The 19,076-nt window shown below is 39.2% G+C and overlaps 1 protein-coding gene across 1 annotated transcript in view; it reads left to right on the top strand.

Annotated features, from left to right (window-relative positions):
* LOC124606307 (CAD protein) overlaps nt 1–19,076 on the top strand; it is a 545,680-nt gene that overhangs the window by 138,164 nt on the left and 388,440 nt on the right. Inside the window, exons 7-12 of the mRNA XM_047138292.1 lie at nt 7,236–7,469; nt 7,553–7,774; nt 11,090–11,293; nt 11,703–11,921; nt 12,062–12,479; nt 12,734–12,865. Of these exons, the coding sequence (XP_046994248.1) occupies nt 7,236–7,469; nt 7,553–7,774; nt 11,090–11,293; nt 11,703–11,921; nt 12,062–12,479; nt 12,734–12,865 (1,429 nt within the window). The remainder of the gene's footprint in view (nt 1–7,235; nt 7,470–7,552; nt 7,775–11,089; nt 11,294–11,702; nt 11,922–12,061; nt 12,480–12,733; nt 12,866–19,076) is intronic.

The raw sequence follows: 19,076 nt of genomic DNA, 5'->3' as shown, positions 1-19,076 counted from the left end.
GTCTCTCTCTCTCTCTCTCTCTCTCTCTCTCTCTCTACCTGCCTACCTGTCTTCGTGTAAATTTTTAGATGCATAATCTTCTTAAATTTCAGTAAAACCATTTTTATGTTGTGCAAAAACATTTCTCATTTCAAAAAATAAAGGTAACTGTATCATTTAGGAATTTCTAAAGGCCAAAATATCTTGTGGGAAGTAAAAATTATAATTACAAACATCTTTTATATAGTAAGTTTTGTAAAAAATGAACAAGAAGTGGTGACTGAAGAGCTTCTATCTAAGATGTGGTGTTTAACAAACCATAAACTATTTGCTCACTGGAAATCCTAGCTGCATGTGTTCCTTAGGAGTCTAATATGTTTAATAATTCTTGAAATAAATTGTCTTTATGTAAACTGACTACTCCTTTGCAGTTAAATATTATGAGTGTACTTAGTGAACTACAATGTTATATGAATAAGACATGGACCATGAAGAAAAAAATATATGTATATATATATATTTATTTATTTATTTATTTATTTATTTATTTGAGGAGTAGAATTGTAGCAAGTGTTTCAAACTCCCCCTCCCCCCCATATCTTGCTGTTTCACATCGTCATCTCTAACCTTATCCTGACAGTTCCTGGCTGAATGTCTATTAGGGCAACACCTGAAACATCTAATGATTGTCTTTCCTAGCAAGAGGCTCTGTCATACCCACACATTAATGCCGAGGCTCTCCCTTCTTGCCACTTTCTATCAGATTCCTGTATGGCCTCAGCTTGTCAAATCAGTTAATCTAGATGTTCAATATTCCCTGGGCAAGCATTCATGTTTGTTACCTATGTCTCATACATTTTTTCCAGCACGTTGTTGACAATTTCTTCCTTTGTAAATGAAGGGACAAGTATTGAACTCCTAAAAAATTACTGACCTGTAATTTGTATCCTCCCTGCCAGTAGCTTTTCATGTTGATCACCTTGAGGTTGAAAGTTCTCGTAAGTGTCTCATGGTGTCTATTCAATAATGTGCACTGCACTAAGATTTAAAATGACAACTTACATGTCATTCTTGTCGGATTTTGAGTATTAATGACACTGGCCAGTTCAGTTATTACAAATACTAAGTAGCGCAAGTTTGCAGCCTAGTATCTACAATAACAATGATGTTTCCAATTGTGGCACAGACTTAACAGTTCACTTTTGTGTTAGTCACAGTTCACAGTTAATTCAGTCCTTGTCCAATGCATCAAATACAATTACTTATTTAAGTGAATCCATCACACAAAATATTGAAAATTACCTCAACTGGATAGATAAAAAAATCTACTCAACAAGACAAGTCTTTCCTTCTCATCACATCCTGTACATCTCCCATGACCCTGGGTTCTGGGGAACTTTTCTGAACTCTCCCATTTCCTAAACTGTTCCAGTCCCTTTACAGTATCCTTCTTCCTTCCTTTTCAATCCTGCCAGAAGGAGAGAGAGGCACTGATTCTGAAAGCTTACACGTCTCCTTAATCTTTGTGTTTTCTCGTGCCGCTTATTGATGAGTAGATTTTATCATCTATCCATTTATATTATATTTTCAAAGGGTGATTGTTTTCGTTGATACACAAAATATTGAGTCCAAGAAGAGCTAGTTTAAGTGATGATAACACTGTCACTTCTGACAATCCATCACAGTTCAGAAACAATGTTCACTAATTTAAGTTGCAAAGGCCTGCTTGAAAGTAATTAATTATTGAAGTTCATAGGTTTTGCAGTGAACAGATTACTCATTTCTGCAAGCAGAATACTCATAATGGAAATTTAAATCAAGATTGGAGCACGCACCCAGCACAGATTTTAACTACACACTTTCAAGCTGCAGACTGCACCTGAACTGATGTGACATAGCTTCCAATGATGCTACTTTTAGAAGTGTACAGTACTCAAAACTGAGTTTATATACATATTGTCATTATTTAGCTTCTCATAAATTATAATTACAGTTTTATATTTCTGAGTAATTGAATAGTGGATGCATATTCATTTAAACAGGAACTTCACGATGCAGTAATAATTTCTAATAAATTACACTGATTAGTTTGCGCAAGTGTGCAGAACTGTTTCAGGAAAAGTGTTTCGCCTAAAGATCGTGATTACTTCAAAATTAAATACGTGTATGTGTTGCTAACATTTTTTTGTTGCTGGTTGCATAAATATTTTATTTGTTGCTGCAGCTTTTTCATGTACTTTATCAGGAAACCAATAAACGTGTGTGTTTATATATGGGGTGCAACAATAAAGTAATGAGACTGATGTGAAAAAAAAAATGTTGATTACCATTTTAGTCAAGTTAAGTGTTGTCTCCTTCAAAGTAGTTCCCTTCTGATTGCACACACTTTTTCCAGTGCTTCTGCCATTGATGGTAACATTTCTGGAACTCATCTTCTGTAATATCCTCCAAGACCCTTGTCACAGCTTTTTGGACATCTTGTGTTGTTTGAAAGTGGTGTCCCTTGAGCGCCGTTTTGACTCTTGGAAATAGAAAAAAGTTGCACCGAGCAATATCTGATGAATAAGGTGGCTGTGGTAGTAGTGAAATTTGTTTTGAGGTTAAAAATTGCTGTACTGACAGAGCGGTATGGGATGGTGCATTATCGTGATGCAGAATCCAATTCTCATCAATGTTGGCACGGACACGAAGAACACTTTTATGTGGTCTTTCCAAAATGTCTTTGTAGTAATATTGGTTAACTGTTTGTCCAGGAGGCACCCACTCTGTATGAACAATTCCCTTCTAATCAAAGAAGCACACAAGCATCCATTTCACTTTTGACTTTGACGTGAGCTTTTCTGGTCTGAGTGATCCTGTTGAGCACTATTGTGAACTTTGGTGTTTTGTTTCTGGATCATACTGTGAAAACCAACGTTCATCACCAGTGATAACATGGCTTAACAATTCTGGTTTGATTTGCGTTTGCTCTAACAGATCAGCTGCCACGTTTTTCCTTGTTTCTCACTGTTGTTTTGTGAGATTTTTGGGGACCATTTTTGCACAAATCTTTCTCATACCAAGATCTTAAGTTATTATTAGATGAACCATTTCTTGATTGATGTTCAGTTCTACTGCAATCATTTTCATGGATAATCTTCAATCAGATCGTACGAGTTCACGCACCCTGGCCAAGTTGACATCCGGCCGTGAGGGTGATGGTCGTCTACTGCAGTCTTCATCTTCAACATTCGTTCTGCCTTCTCTAAACATTTTATGCGAATGAAAAACTTGAGCTCTTGACATAACCTCCTCTCCAAAAGCCTTCTGAAGCTTACCATAAGTTGTTGTGTTTTCACACAATTTACTCAAAAAGAAATGGCAATATTATGCAGTTCCATTTCTGTGACGAGAGACATAAACACGTGTTAACTTATTACAGCAGAACTCACGACTGAACAGTTGAATCGATGTGCTGCTTGGACTAGAAGCAGCTTATAGACCAAGGTCAAAGATATTGTGCTTTCGCAAGTCTGCAGGGTTGCCACATCTTGCAAAGAAAATAAGTCTCATTACTTTATTGTCACACCTCGTACAAACAATGACAACAAAACTTGAAGTGACTGAATTTTGTAATTAGCACAGTTTTCAGACAAACCAACTAGCTCATTGCACTCCTAGTAGCATTGCATTAGCCCTGGGACAATGTTTGAAATGTTTAGGTATGGTACTGTGCACATGTTATACAATGACAATATCAAAGATATCACAAATTATTATTATTATTATTGAGGAAGAACAACATAATGGATAGAAAGAATCTACATGTTTTGTCGCACACTGTTTTATTCCTGTATCATAGTCTTCCAACTGTTCTGTCACATTGCACACTGAAGTAAAGTTTTTCTACTTATTCATTTCAAGCTCTGTTAGCCAGATACTAATTACAAATTGGCTCACAAAATTGAACAAAGGGCAATCTTTCCTTCATAGCTTCCAGTAGCGTCTGCTCTAAGTGGCCGAAAACCATAGAGACCAACAATTGATGATAATGGAAATTTCTTAATCCAAACACTCTTATCTTGCAGTTCCAAGAGTAAGTGTAGTGAATGTTAAATGTCTTCACTACTCCTAACTGGCATGACACCTTCATGTAGCATACATACTGAATGGTTAGGCAGCTTAGCATACCCATGAGGGATCCAGAAACTGCTATTCCATTGTTTCATGACTCACTCACAGGAGAATTATCACTGTCCATCAATCATGCTGTTCATGTATTCAATAGTATTTGGGTATACTCCTGAAAGCTCTTCACCTGGTCCTGTAAGAAAGTTACAGTTTTCTGAAATTTCTTTGTCTCCTTGACACAGTGCAAATCAGTCTATTCGCATAATGTAAGGCTAGTGCCTGAACTCTACTGATCTGAGAACATGATGGTTCGCTCACTTCTAAAAGTAATTACAAAAGACAGTTCTCTCAAGGCTAACTATATATGGAAGACAGCCGCACTTTCCTCTGCCAGCTTCAACTCTCAAGGGGCCATAACATGGCGATTACCTTCCACAGCTGGTATACCAGCTTGGACGCAGGCAGCGCTTCCTGTGGTATCAACCTTATGAATTTCCATCTCATACCATGATTCATCTTTTGTTAAATCCATCAGCCCCGTCACCATCTTCCAGCTATACTGAAATAGAAACCGCAACAGAACAGTATTTTCCAAGAAAAAATTATAGAACCCTAAAATTTTCATTTAAAAATGTGCTATGTAATAGAACTCGCACAGTTCACCACACACACAAACCACGCTTCGTTACCAAAATGTAGTGCAGGAGGGAGATGCTAGGGCTGGATTGAGGTGTGAGCGAGCATTACTGCTAAACATTTTATTCCACATAAAAATTTCATGTATCAAAAAAGGAAGACCCATAATTCCATGTGTGAGTGTTAAAGAAACATATTTAAACATTGATTCAAGGTGCAACTCCATAACAATAAAGTAAAACACACTTCAGCTGACCAGTGGTCAACAGAATAGAACAACTCTATATTTACATTAATTTGATATATCACTGAAAACACAAAATGTACTCAACAATGATTAAAACTAATTAAAATTGTACAAAGATGTGATAGCTAAATTTGTTACTCATTTAACACATCAATTAAAATAACATTGAATGCACATGTTAAGACCTTGCCACAGTTACAGATTGAAATGATTAAAATATCCAAATCTGGTAATTACAGTAATTACATATGAAATCTTTTGAATAACCAACATTTACCCAGCTGTTCTTTAAATTCACTGACCATATACAGCATCCACATGATACAGTAATCCAAAGGCCCAACAGATTAGCCTCCTACAGTCAGTCATCACCATGTTCTGTCCTCCAAACCATCCTCCTCAGAAGGGTGCAGCTGACAATCCGCCATAGAGCTTAGTGTGCATCAGAAGCCATGTTTTCCAAAACACACTTCCAGAGGCAAGCTCTTGTCGGCACTAGCATGTTTGTCTCACTCCGTAAGTGAGGCCAAGGAAACCTGACTGTTACCATGTGTGCATTGCCACAGACATAAGATGTCTTGCACCAGCACAAAAAGTTTCCAGTCCATATGTTTTTACACTTATTCTTTGGTCTGTTCAAAATGTATCGTACATACCTTCTATGTTGCAAGCTGTGATGCCATAAAGAGTTTGAGTTTGTTTCATTTGGCCACTTGTACCTTGCAGCTGGAACAAACAAGAAGAAAGTGTGGAATAGGAAAAAAGTTAACTCAGTAGACGAATCACATCAGTGTCAATAGAGGGACAGTTGTGGTAGCAGTATGTGTGATTCAAGCATTCTGTTCCTGCATAAGCTGTGCCAAACACTGGGACGTATTTCTTGGGTAATGGTTCCAGCAGAAGTGATACTGTGGCAGTGTACTTTTTAATGGACTGAAGCTGAAGGGGTCTCATTGGCATTTACAAAAACAGGAAATCATGGAAGTAGTGACAGTTTGCCTTCAGACTACTATCTCAATAACTCTATTGTATATTACACCAACAACCTGAAAACAGCTTTCGCATCCCGCAACTACCCTCCCGACATGGTACAGAAGCAAATAACCAGAGCCACTTCCTCATCCCCTCAAACCCAGAACCTCCCACAGAAGAACCCCAAGAGTACCCCACTTGCGACAGGATACTTTCCGGTACTGGATCAGACTCTGAATGTGGCTCTCCAGCAGGGATACGACTTCCTCAAATCCTGCCCTGAAATGAGATCCATCCTTCATGAAATCCTTCCCACTCCACCAAGAGTGTCTTTCCACCATCCACCTAACCTTCGTAACCTCTTAGTTCATCCCTATGAAATCCCCAAACCACCTTCCCTACCCTCTGGCTCCTACCCTTGTAACCACCCCCAGTGTAAAACCTTTCCCATGCACCCTCTCACCACCACCTACTCCAGTCCTGTAACCCGGAAGGTGTACACGATCAAAGGCAGAGTCACGTGTGAAAGCACCCATGTGATTTACCAACTAACCTGCCTACACTGTGAAGCTTTCTATGTGGGAATGACCAGCAACAAACTGTCCATTCGCATGAATGGACACAGGCAGACAGTGTTTGTTGGTAATGAGGATCACCCTGTGGCTAAACATGCCTTGGTGCACGGCCAGCACATCTTGGCACAGTGTTACGCCGTCCGGGTTATCTGGATACTTCCCACTAACACCAACCTGTCAGAACTCCGGAGATGGGAACTTGCCCTTCAGTATATCCTCTCTTCTCGTTACCCACCAGGCCTCAACCTCCGCTAATTTCAAGTTGCCGCCGCTGATACCTCACCTGTCATTCAACAACATCTTTGCCTCTGTACTTCAACCTTGACTGACAACTCTGCCCAAACTCTTTGCGTTTACTACACATGTCCTTTTTTCCCCCTAAGGTAAGTCTTTCTGCTCCCGGGATTGGAATGACTCCTTACCCTCTCCCTTAAAACCCACATCCTTTCATCTTTCTCTCTCCTTCCCTCTTTCCTGATGAAGCAACCGTTGATTGCAAAAGCTTGAATTTTGTGTGTATGTTTGTGTTTGTTTGTGTGTGTATCAACCTGCCAGCGCTTTCGTTTGGTAAGTCACATCATCTTTGTTTTTAGATATATTTTTCTCACGTGGAATGTTTCCCTCTATTATATTCCTATTGTATAGTGTGTTAGATAACATTATGTTGACTACTGAATCCTTTTCACACTTCCAGTAAAATTAGGTTCTTCTTTCAGGTTATCCGCTCGGAAAGACCAGATGGTGTACTGTTGACATTTGGTGGGCAGACTGCTCTAAATTGTGGTGTTGAACTGCAGAGAGGTGGAGTCTTTGACAAATATAATGTTAGAGTTCTTGGCACACCAATCCAGTCCATAATTGATACAGAGGACCGAAAGATATTTGCAGAAAAAATTAATCAAATTGGAGAAAAAGTAGCACCAAGTGCTGCTGTTTATTCTGTGCAAGAAGTATGTGATAAATTGTTTCTAGATCCATATTAATGGCAAATTCATTCTCCTGATATAGTAACTACATTGTAAACTCCTTACAGGCCCTAGAAGCTGCTGAGAGACTAGAATATCCTGTTATGGCCAGAGCAGCATTTTCACTTGGCGGACTTGGATCAGGATTTGCAAATAACAAAGAGGAACTACGCTGTCTTGCACAGCAAGCTCTTGCTCATTCTAGTCAACTGATCATAGATAAGTCATTGAAAGGTTGGAAGGAAGTAGAATATGAAGTAGTGAGGGACGCTTACGATAACTGCATAACGGTAAGCTATACATCTCTTAAATTGCTTAAGTTTGTGTTCAAGGTTTGACAAAAATTGATTGTAAATGTGAAAGAGCAAATGAAAAACAAGAATTAATTGTGAATGTGAGAGATGAAGTGCAGAGGTTTGCTCTTATCTTGTTTGAGTAACACACCTACATTCATACTTACTGCATTGGAGAGGTAATTAAACATTGCAATTCATAGTAAAGATCTAATAACGTATGTCAGTGCTGCTCAACTCAGTGTTTGGTGGTTTGAATGGTGGTGGAGCAGGAAATATTCATCTCGAGTATTTGACTGGTAATGGCAGGAGGGCAGCTTGCATAAAATTCCTGATCACCAGGATTCTTGCCAATATCCTGAATTAAATTCCAAACCTCTGTACAGTGTCCCATGGTGTAAGGGCATGGGAGACTATTGACACAGATTTCCCTGTCTGGATAGAGATGTCAAGCTTGATGGTTCTCATGGTGGTATTAGGGAGGAGTAGGCTATGTCCTCACACTGTGGCAAATCAGCTCCACTAGAATTTCACCTAGAACAGTAAGGTGGGATTCTCACAACTGCCCCACCCCCACTTCTTGTGTAAAGCATTGACTGAACTTACCCTTTAATGTCTCCATTTCTACCTCATTTATTGTCCTTGAGAACATAAATCAGTGGAAAGATGGTGACATTTTGTACTCTCAAAAGTAATTTTTTCAATATTCCAGATTATTAGGTATCTGAATACAGTTAAAATGGAAAGTTGCAAACCTTGATACGTATGTGGTATAAATTAAACACCTGACAGCTCCTGTACTTCAGAGATGTAATGGCATGGTGAAGCTTTCCTTTCTGTTGCACCAACAAGTTATATTAGATGTTTCTTGATTGACCAGGGTTACACCAATGAAGAATAACATCTTGCCCATGGAGAGGATAGCCCTCCGTAACTTACAAGCAGATGTGGATACAGCAGTCTTAAAATCTGACAAAGGAAACGCTACTGTCCTCATACCAAGGGATGACTATATTAATAAGATCAATGTTTTATTATGTGCTTCAACGTATCGCAAAATCGATAAGGATCCCACGAGTCGAGTAGTACGAAAAACAGCAGAACTTTTATCAAATAGTTCTCTACCGAAGGAGATCATCAAGAGACTGAAACCAAACAGTTCAGTTCCACCTAGGCTATATGGACTGCCTAAGATCCACAAGGAAAATGTGCCATTACGTCCAATTGTGAGTAACATTGGAGCAGCCACCTACGACCTAGCAAAATTCTTGGCATCTTTGCTCAAACCAATGATAGGCAAGTGTGCACATCACATAAAGAATTCTGGTGATTTTATCAGTTGACTTCAGTCACTACAACTGCAAAGTAGTGATTTATTGGTCAGTTTTGATGTGGTTTCACTGTTCACAAAGGTGCCTCTGGTGGACTCACTACACCTCATTGGCAATATATTTGGTGCAGACATTATAGCGTTGTTGAGCACACTCTCTCCTCTACATATTTTATATTTAACAATGAATTTTACGAACAATCTGATGGGGTCACCATGGGGAGTCCTTTGTCTCCCCTGGTGGCCAATCTTTTTATGGAGGATTTTAGGAGGGAGCACTCGACTCTGCCACTTTTGAACCGACAGTATTTTGGCAGTACGTTGACGACACTTTTATAGTGTAGCCTCATGGTCTGGACCATCTCCAAGAATTTGTATGTCACATGAACTCCATACATGAAAACATAAAGTTTACCATGTAGATAGATAGAGATGGTTGTCTGCCATTTTTAGACGTCCTGGTGGGACGGAAGAGTGATGGCACACTTGGTCACTTGGTGTACAGAAAGCCCACTGATACAGACCTGTATCCACAAGCTACTAGTTGCCACCATCCAGCACAAACAATGGGCGTTCTCAAAACCTTGGTCCACCGTGCCCATACTATCTCTGACGCCGACAGTCTTCAAGCGGAACTGGAACACCTGCAAAAAGTATTTTTGAAGAATGGCTTTTCACCTAGGCAAGTGAACAGAGTGATGAAGACCTACAAACGACGGAACAAGGAAGAGGAAGAGGCCTTCAGGTCGACTGTTTATCTACCATTTATTGGGAATATTTCTTCACAGATAGGCAGAATATTGAGAAAGTATCAAGTGAGAGTCATCTTTCGCCCTCCTTCCAAAATTTCATCACTGGTGGGATCCGTTAAAGACGACCTGGGCCTGCGTAAACCAGGTGTTTACAAAATTCCGTGTAAATGCTGCAAATCATATATAGGGCAAACAACACGAACTGTGCAGGAACACATCAATGAATCTGTGGAAATAAGATTGTCTGACAACGAGACTCTCATCAATCAGGATAGCGGTTGTCAGCTGAACTCTGCTTGGAATCCTGTTATAGAGAAACTTCGTAGTCGACATAGTTATCTGCATAAAGACGAAAATCGACCTGACACCGATACGCCAGGCTTTCACAGTGGAGGGCATGAGGCACAGCGCATGGAGCCGTTATGAACGCGCACGCTGAGCAGCGCATGCGCAATGTCAGCTCAGAAGGCTTTAAAAAGCGGAGCTCAGCGCGTTCTCGCCAGTACTACTACAGTGGCATTCACCTGAAGATGGCCAGAAGACTCTGCGCCGAAATATCGTGGCAGGAAGTTACTCATGTCTGGCAGTTCTCCCATGTTTTTATGGAACAAGTTATATTAGCTTTTTGGCAAGAAATTGAGAATACTTAATGTTGTGCTCAGAATTTTTTGGAGTAATATTTTAATCGGACAGTATTCATTTAGTATGGGACTACATGCTTTGATGAATAGGCTCTAACAAGATGTGACAGAATAGCTTAATATATGAGTAGATACCGTTATGTCAGGGAAGTGACAAAATCTTCCTTAAGAGACTGAGAGGGCAGATTTTGGAAACCACACTGCAAATGAAACTGTACATTTATTCATGACAAGCATAATATAGGTCACTATCAGCATTCTGTTCGCCATTGTCTTTAAAAATATTATGATTTAACCACAGCTAAATGAAATACCACTTCAATTTTTTAAAAATTTATTGTTGCTTTGCAGAGGACTCCGAAGTCAATGTTACGAACAAGCTTACCTACATTGACATGATATCTCGTTGTGGGGCTGGACTTCTTTAAATTAAGAGTTTTAATTTCTCTACTGTACATTTTCTATTGCTGTAATACGCATTTTTGGTGTTTGGGTTGCACAGTTTTTAATGTTCAATGAAGTGTAGTAAATGTTGAAGTTACATATAAAACCCTTATTTTTAGGATTTAAATTTTGCAATTCCTTCCAGGTCTGCAACATGGAAAATGTCGACCCTCTTGGGATTCACACAGGAGAATCCATTGTTGTAGCCCCTAGCCAGACTTTAACAAACAGAGAGTACAACATTCTTCGAACAACAGCCATTAATGTAATAAGACATTTTGGAGTTGTTGGAGAATGCAATATTCAATATGCTTTTAACCCATACTCAGAGGAGTACTACATTATTGAGGTAATAATTTAATATAAGCATAGCTTTTAGATATTATGTTTTTATGATGTATTGCTTTTCCCCTATGAGTTGTACCTTGTCAGATTCGTGTTCTGTAATATAATGTGAAAAATGATTTAGTAGTCAAACAGATATCATTTTGTCTGTGTTTGAAGTGAATTTTATTATCCAAAATATTCTTTGCATCAGTCCGTATTTAATCATTTCCTATAATTATTCTTTTTGTTTTAATACTTAGTACTCTAAAAGTATCAATATTTTCTCTCTCTCTCTCTCTCTCTCTCTCTCTCTCTCTCTCTCTCTCCAGAATAAGATGTTTTGATTTCACAAATTGCTTTCTCAGTGACCATCTCACTCTAATAAATAAACTAGATTTAATTTTGTAAAGAAAATTGTCATTCTCTTGCAGGTAAATGCTAGACTATCTCGTAGTTCTGCTTTAGCAAGTAAGGCTACTGGGTATCCTCTGGCATATGTTGCAGCAAAACTAGCCCTAGGTATTCCGCTGCCAAACATCAAGAACTCTGTTACTGGTACAACTACTGCTTGCTTCGAACCTAGTCTGGATTATTGTGTTGTGAAGATTCCTCGGTGGGACCTAAGCAAATTTACAAGAGTTAGCACTAAAGTAAGACATGCCTCTTGCTATCAATATATGTATGTGTATATAAAGCAGTTACACAGCTGTTTTTAGGGCAATGAAATTTGTACTCAGTTGTAATTTGAAGTGTTGTTGTTATTGTTGTTATTATTGTTGTTGTTGTTTAGATTGGGAGTTCAATGAAGAGTGTTGGTGAAGTTATGGCTGTTGGTCGTAAGTTTGAAGAAGCTTTCCAGAAAGCACTAAGAATGATGGATGAAAGTGTTATAGGATTTGACCCTTACGTTAAAGCTATATCAGATGAAGAACTGGAAAAACCTACAGACAAACGAATGTTTGTGTTAGCAGCAGCACTTAAAGCAGGATATACAATAGATAGACTGTATGATCTCACTAAAATAGATCGTTGGTTTCTACAGAAAATGAAAAATATAATAGATTTTCAGATACTGCTCGAGTCTGTTGGACAGGCACATGTATATGATGTGTTGCTGAAAGCTAAGCAACTTGGATTTTCTGACACGCAGATAGCTACTTTTGTCAAAAGTACAGAGCTATCAATAAGGAAGAAAAGAGAAGAAGTAGGTCAGTAAATACTCTAATTTAAGTATTTAATTGAAATTGTGATATCTAGTCACCAAATTTTTTGAATCTTGCCTTTTGATGTAACATCTCTATAATCATCTTTATTTGGGTATCCAAAATATAAGCACCCTATAATCAATTAATTATCTTCATTTTCTGCTTTTCTTTATTAATAGCAGATAGAAAAATGTTTCCTATTTTAGTATTCTGTTATTTCAAATCGGATGTGAATGTGTGTATTATCTTGATTTCAGGAATAACGCCATATGTTAAACAGATAGACACAGTAGCTGCAGAGTGGCCAGCATCTACAAATTATTTGTATCTTACATATAATGGGTCTGCTCATGATCTAATCTTTCCAGGTGGACATACTATGGTAATAGGTGAGTTACTTGATTACTGTAGTAGTGTTTGTGACTGCCGGTCACATACTGAAATGCTAAACATATTAGTGTGTCCTTTTTTTGTGCAAAGTAAGTTCTTGTTAAGAAGTGGGTGGTAACTAGATTCAGTGTACATTTTAATAATTAATGATCATGTGGCCTTAGGTTGCCACCATGAAAGGTTATGTAATAGCAGTTGTGGCCAAAACTTGGTTGCTAAACATAAAACTTTAAAATAAGTTAAGTCCATTTACTTATGTCATTTGTAATTTGTATAGGGATTTGCTGTTAGGTTTTGTCTATGTGATACCCTGCCATGTTATTGTAAGGTCTGTAGGCCATATGACGACTTGCATCAAATCTGTAACTTGTGTGAGATATAATAACTGCAAGAGGAGTATGATTAAGTCAATAGAACCAACTGAAAATGATATTAAAAGAAGTGGTGGAGTTCCATTGAGGGTATATTTAATGAAGATAATGATTGGGCTTGCTGCTGTAACAATTACTTCCTCTGTCTACAGTCATCAAAGTATTTGTTTTCCCGTAACCCTCCTGACCTCAGTCTGCATTTGTCCCTGTCCTCACCCATCCAGCCCCTTCCCTGTTCCTATTCCAGCACTACACAGCTGTCATTCCAACATCACATCCAGTCTTTTTACTTCTCTTCTTTTCCACTTCTCCCCTCCTTCTCCTCCCCATCTCTCCCCTGCTCCCCCATCTAACCTGCAGCACTTCACTGTCTGCCACCCACACCATACTATCCCTCCCCCTCCCTGCCCCAGCCTCCTCCTTACCCCCCCTCAGTTGGCTCTCCCATCACGCACTGGTGCTGCTGCTTGCAGTGTGGTTTCAGTTGCCTGCAACTACAGTTAGGCATGTGCGTGCACATCTGTTGTCTATTATTGACAAAGGCATTAATGGCTGAAAGCTTTATTTATGACAGTCTTTTTGTTGTGCCTATCTGCAGCTCAGTATCTCTGCTATACGGTGACTAGCAACTTCCCTTTTCATAATTTTGTTGCGTTCTATGAAGATCTTCTTGACTGTAGCTGTGAGGCCGCAAATGGTCAGTAAAGATCAGGCAGCTGGGCTAACAAAAAAAAAGGTATAGTTCTTAACCGCTATGGCTGTGGGTCACCTGTTAATAGGTGCTGTCACCAAGCGTTACGGAGCTGTTTAACCTTAAAACAACACAAAAATTGCATTTTTGTTGTTGTTGTTGTTGTTGTTGTTGTTGCAGTTGTAGTTTTCAGTCCTGAGACTGGTTTGATGCAGCTCTCCATGCTACTCTATCCTGTGCAAGCTTCTTCATCTCCCAGTACCTACTGCAGCCTACATCCTTCTGAATCTGCTTAGTGTATTCATCTCTTGGTCTCCCTCTACGATTTTTACCCTCCACGCTGCCCTCCAGTACTAAATTGGTGATCCCTTGATGCCTCAGAACATGTCCTACCAACCGATCCCTTCTTCTAGTCAAATTGTGCCACAAACTCCTCTTCTCCCCAGTTCTATTCAATACCTCCTCATTAGTTATGTGGTCTAACCATCTAATCTTCAGCATTCTTCTGTAGCGCCAAATTTCGAAAGCTTCTATTCTCTTCTTGTCTAAGCTATTTATCGTCCATGTTTCACATCCATAAATGGCTACACTCCATACAAATACTTTCAGAAACGACTTCCTGACACTTACATCTATACTCGATGTTAACAAATTTCTCTTCTTCAGAAACGCTTTCCTCGCCATTGCCAGTCTACATTTTATATACTCTCTACGTTGACCATCATCAGTTATTTTGCTCCCCAAATAGCAAAACTCCTTTACTACTTTAAGTGTCTCATTCCCTAATCTAATCCCTTCAGCATCACCCGAGTTAACTCTATTACATTCCATTATCCTCAATTTGCTTTTGTTGATGTTCATCCTATACTCTGCTTTCAAGACACTGTCCATTCCGTTCAACTGCTCTTCCAAGTCCTTTGCTGTCTCTGACAGAATTACAATGTCATCGGCAAACCTCAAAGTTTTTATTTCTTCTCCATGGATTTTAATGCCTACTCCAAACTTCTCTTTTGTTTCCTTTACTGCTTCCCTTTCATGTCCCTTGACTCTTATAACTGCCATCTGCTTTCTGTACAAATTGCAAATAGCCTTTCACTCCCTGTATTTTACCCCTGCCGCCTTCAGAATTTGAAAGAGAGTATTCCAGTCAACATTGTCAAAAGCTTTCTCTAAGTCTACAAATGCTAGAAACGTAGGTTTGCCTTTCCTTAATCTTTCTTCAAAGATGAGTCGTAGAGTCAGTATTGCCTCACGTGTTCCAATATTTCTACGGAATCCAAACTGATCTTCCCCGAGGTCAGCTTCTGACACTTTTTGCATTTGTCTATAAAGAATTCGCATTATTATTTTGCAGCTGTGACTTATTAAATTGATAGTTCAGTAATTTTCACATCTGTCAACATCTGTTTTCTTTAGGATTGGAATTACTATATTCTTCTTGTAGTCTGAGGGAATTTCACCTGTCTCATACATCTTGCTCACCAGATGGTAGAGTTTTGTCAGGACTGGCTCTCCCAAGGCTGTCAGTAGTTCTAATGGAATGTTGTCTATTCCTGAGGCCTTGTTTCGACTCAGGTCTTTCAGTGCTCTGTCAAACTCTTCACGCAGTATCATATCTCCCATTTCATCTTCATCTACATCCTCTTCCATTTCCATAATATTGTCCTCAAGAACATCACCCTTGTATACTCCTTCCACCTTTCTGCTTTCCCTTCTTTGCTTAGAACTGGGTTTCCATGTGAGCTCTTGATATTCATGCAAGTGGTTCTCTTTTCTCCAAAGGTCTCTTTAATTTTCCTGTAGGCAGTATCTATCTTACCTCTCGTGAGATAAGCCTCTACATCCTTACATTTGTCCTGTAGCCATCCCTGCTTAGCCATTTTGAACTTCCTGTCAATCTCACTTTTGAGATGTTTGTATTCATTTTTGCCTGCTTCATTTTCTGCATTTTTGTATTTTTCTCCTTTCATCAATTAAATTCAGTATCTCTTTTGTTACCCAAGGATTTCTACTAGCCCTCGTCTTTTTACCTACTTGATCCTCTGCTGCCTTCACTATTTCATCCCTCAAAGCTACCCATTCTTCTTCTACTGTATTTCTTTCCCCCATTCCAGTCAATTGTTCCTTTATGCTGTCCCTGAAACTCTGTACAACCTCTGGTTCTTTCAGTTTATCCAGGTCACAACTCCTCAAATTCCCACCTTTTTGCAGTTTCTTCAGTTTTAATCTACAGTTCATAATAGATTGTGGCCAGAGTCCACATCTGCCCCTGGAAATGTCTTACAATTTAAAACCTGGTTCCTAAATCTCTGTCTTACCATTATATAATCTATCTGAAACCTTCTAGTATCTCCAGGTTTCTTCCGTGTATACAACCTTCTTTCATGATTCTTGAACCAAGTGTTAGCTATGATTAAGTTATGCTCTGTGCAAAATTCTACCAGGCGGCTTCCTCTTTCATTTCTTAGCGCTAATCCATATTATCCTACTACGTTTCCTTCTTTTCCTTTTTCTACTGTTGAATTCCAGTCACCTTTGACTCCCTTCACTACATGAATAATTTCTTTTATCTCATCATACATTTCATCAATTTCTTCATCTGCAGAGCTAGTTGGCATATAAACTTGTACTACTGTAGCAGACGTGGGCTGCGTGTCTATCTTGGCCACAATAATGCGTTCACTATGCTGTTTGTAGTAGCTTACATAATTATATTAATAGAATTTTACACTTTCTCATCTTACATCTAGATCAAAAATTCTTAAGTTCGCAGTTCAGCTCCACTCGTGTTCAGTCAAGAGAGACTAAGAGATGTCTTTAATCTCATTATGGGTACTTTATAGCTCTGCATCTAGGACCTTGACTGCTTTGCTGCTAGTAGACAAGATGTTCCTAGACACAGGATTCATTCAGAAAATGTTCAGTGTTAACTATTTGCTTTCTCTTTGTGTGTTGCTGGCCAACCTGACAGGGAGTATTTCAATCTACTCGGGCTGAACAGGTTCAGTTATCAGCATTTGTTGTGCTCCTCCTTAGTTATCAGCTAGGTTTCCTTTGTACCCCTTTTCCCATTCTAATGGTTCATGTTTCTTAACACCAAATAAATAATACTGCACAGAATCTCCACTTTCCTCTGCATGTTTTTGACTTGTAATCCATGTGAAGAAATTTGATTTCTCTGAAGTTACTGGTCTCTGTGTGTTGCTTGTACTGTTAGCACTGTTCGCAAGATATTCATTCAATTTTAGCCACATACTAATCAGGCAGACATTCCAATCTGGCACTGGACAGTATTCAGTGGGGGGGAGAGGGGGTTGCAGGAATGAGGGGGGGGGGGGGGGCATGGCAAGTGATCCAGTTGAAACACACCCTGCACATGCAGTCACCTGATGGGTCCTTGCTGTTGCAAGGAGAACAGCTCCTATTTAGTTCCCACTTCTGCCAAACCACACCTCCATCAACACATGTCTCCACACCACCTGATTCCTCTTGCTACTAAACTGTGGGTTACTTCTGATATATTGTGATGTTTCTATTGGCAGAGACAATTTTTTTTACCAATGTCTGAGTCTACAGAATAGAACTACCCACTTTCAGGTGATCTGAAAACCTTAGAATCCCGCACTCTTTGAACATCATCAAACAAATAAAACTGAAATACTGTACATAGAAAAGAGACATTATTTAAGAACTTAAATGTAAATCCATGCTCTAAAGCTCATTGTTGTAATGAGATAGAGTGGGTTATCAAGTAATGTTTATATTCCCAGTATTTTGTATTCCCTTCTGAGCACTGATGTCTGGGTTTTTACCAGATGTGACTGATCACTAGTCATCTTCTTGACTTTGTAAGTAGCATAAAAAAAGATAAAATGTTGCATTTTTCTTCTATGCGCGGTCTGACTGTGGCTGGTTTCAGACTAGCACCAGCCTTGACTGTGGCCTTTTTAGCTATTCTGCCATGCCATTCCTTTTGCAGTACTTCTTTCCTTTGTATGCACTGAAGCAGTCTCCAACTTACTTATTTCTTAAATCCACTTGTGGTGGAGGGGCAACCTTGCCTCATTTCTAATGGGTCCTACTACAGATTCACTTTGCATTAGCTCAGTAGGCAATTGAGTGGTCTCATGAACCGAACTCTTAATAATAGCCTCCAATTATGGGCATACTTCACATATTTGGTGTGTTTTCCACAACAGTGCTGATAGGACAGTTTTCTGACTTTCCAGAAACAATTCCTAATGGGATATTCAGTGGCATGGTAAAAGCTTATCTGATGTCAAATAATCCCATGCTGCTGCATCCCACTGTTCCAATTTTGAGAGGTATCTGTGAATCATTGTCTGATACTCCCTTCATGGATTGTGGGACCCAGCCAGCAGGAGTAGCTTGACTGTTTCTCCCAGTTTCCCTCACTGATGCTTGCAGCAGATTCTGTACAGTAAGTGGAGTGAAGTCATCTGAATTTGGCAGTGGTGCATGTTGCCAGTGGTAGGACTTTGGCTTCTCTTGTTTGCTTTCTCAAATTGTTTGGACATCACAATATACTCATTTTGATATGCTGGTGGTAATTGCCACCAATGTTTCTGGTTATTTGATCTACTGTGTCTTGCCTTGTTTTGTCTGTGGAATGACTGGAACTGATTATGTGGGTGGTGTTGTCCTTTATTAGTGCCAGTGCACCACATTTGCTCATTCTGAAAATCTTCTAATGGGCCATATTTCAAGAGACTGTTAGATGCTGGTTACTGGTACAGTCAACATCTGTCTTCTCACCTGTTCAAAAGTTCACTGATAAATGAGTGAAATCATCTCTTCCTGTTATCTGGGTTGATCATAAGAGCATGTCTCATCATCTATTGATGTGCCTGGTTCCAGTTCTGTGCCAGCAACTCTTTGCTGAGCTGCATTAAATTACATGGTTCCTGCCTCTGCCACCATAGATTCACTTCATACATCAAATGCTGTCAAAGTAAATTCATTGTCTGCCACAAACTGTTCAGTCAAACAATACACTGAAATTTTGAATAAAATCACCAGGGTGGATTGTTGGTTCTGTTCCACTAAATTTTTTCCAACAAGGGGTGGGAATGTTTATAGATGCATGTCAGGGCACTTGGACATCTACTAAGCTAAAGAGTGGTGTTT

The sequence above is a fragment of the Schistocerca americana genome, chromosome 1 (assembly GCF_021461395.2).
Source record: "Schistocerca americana isolate TAMUIC-IGC-003095 chromosome 1, iqSchAmer2.1, whole genome shotgun sequence".
Taxonomy (NCBI): Eukaryota; Metazoa; Arthropoda; class Insecta; order Orthoptera; family Acrididae; genus Schistocerca; species Schistocerca americana.
This window is presented reverse-complemented; position numbering and strand designations above follow the sequence as displayed.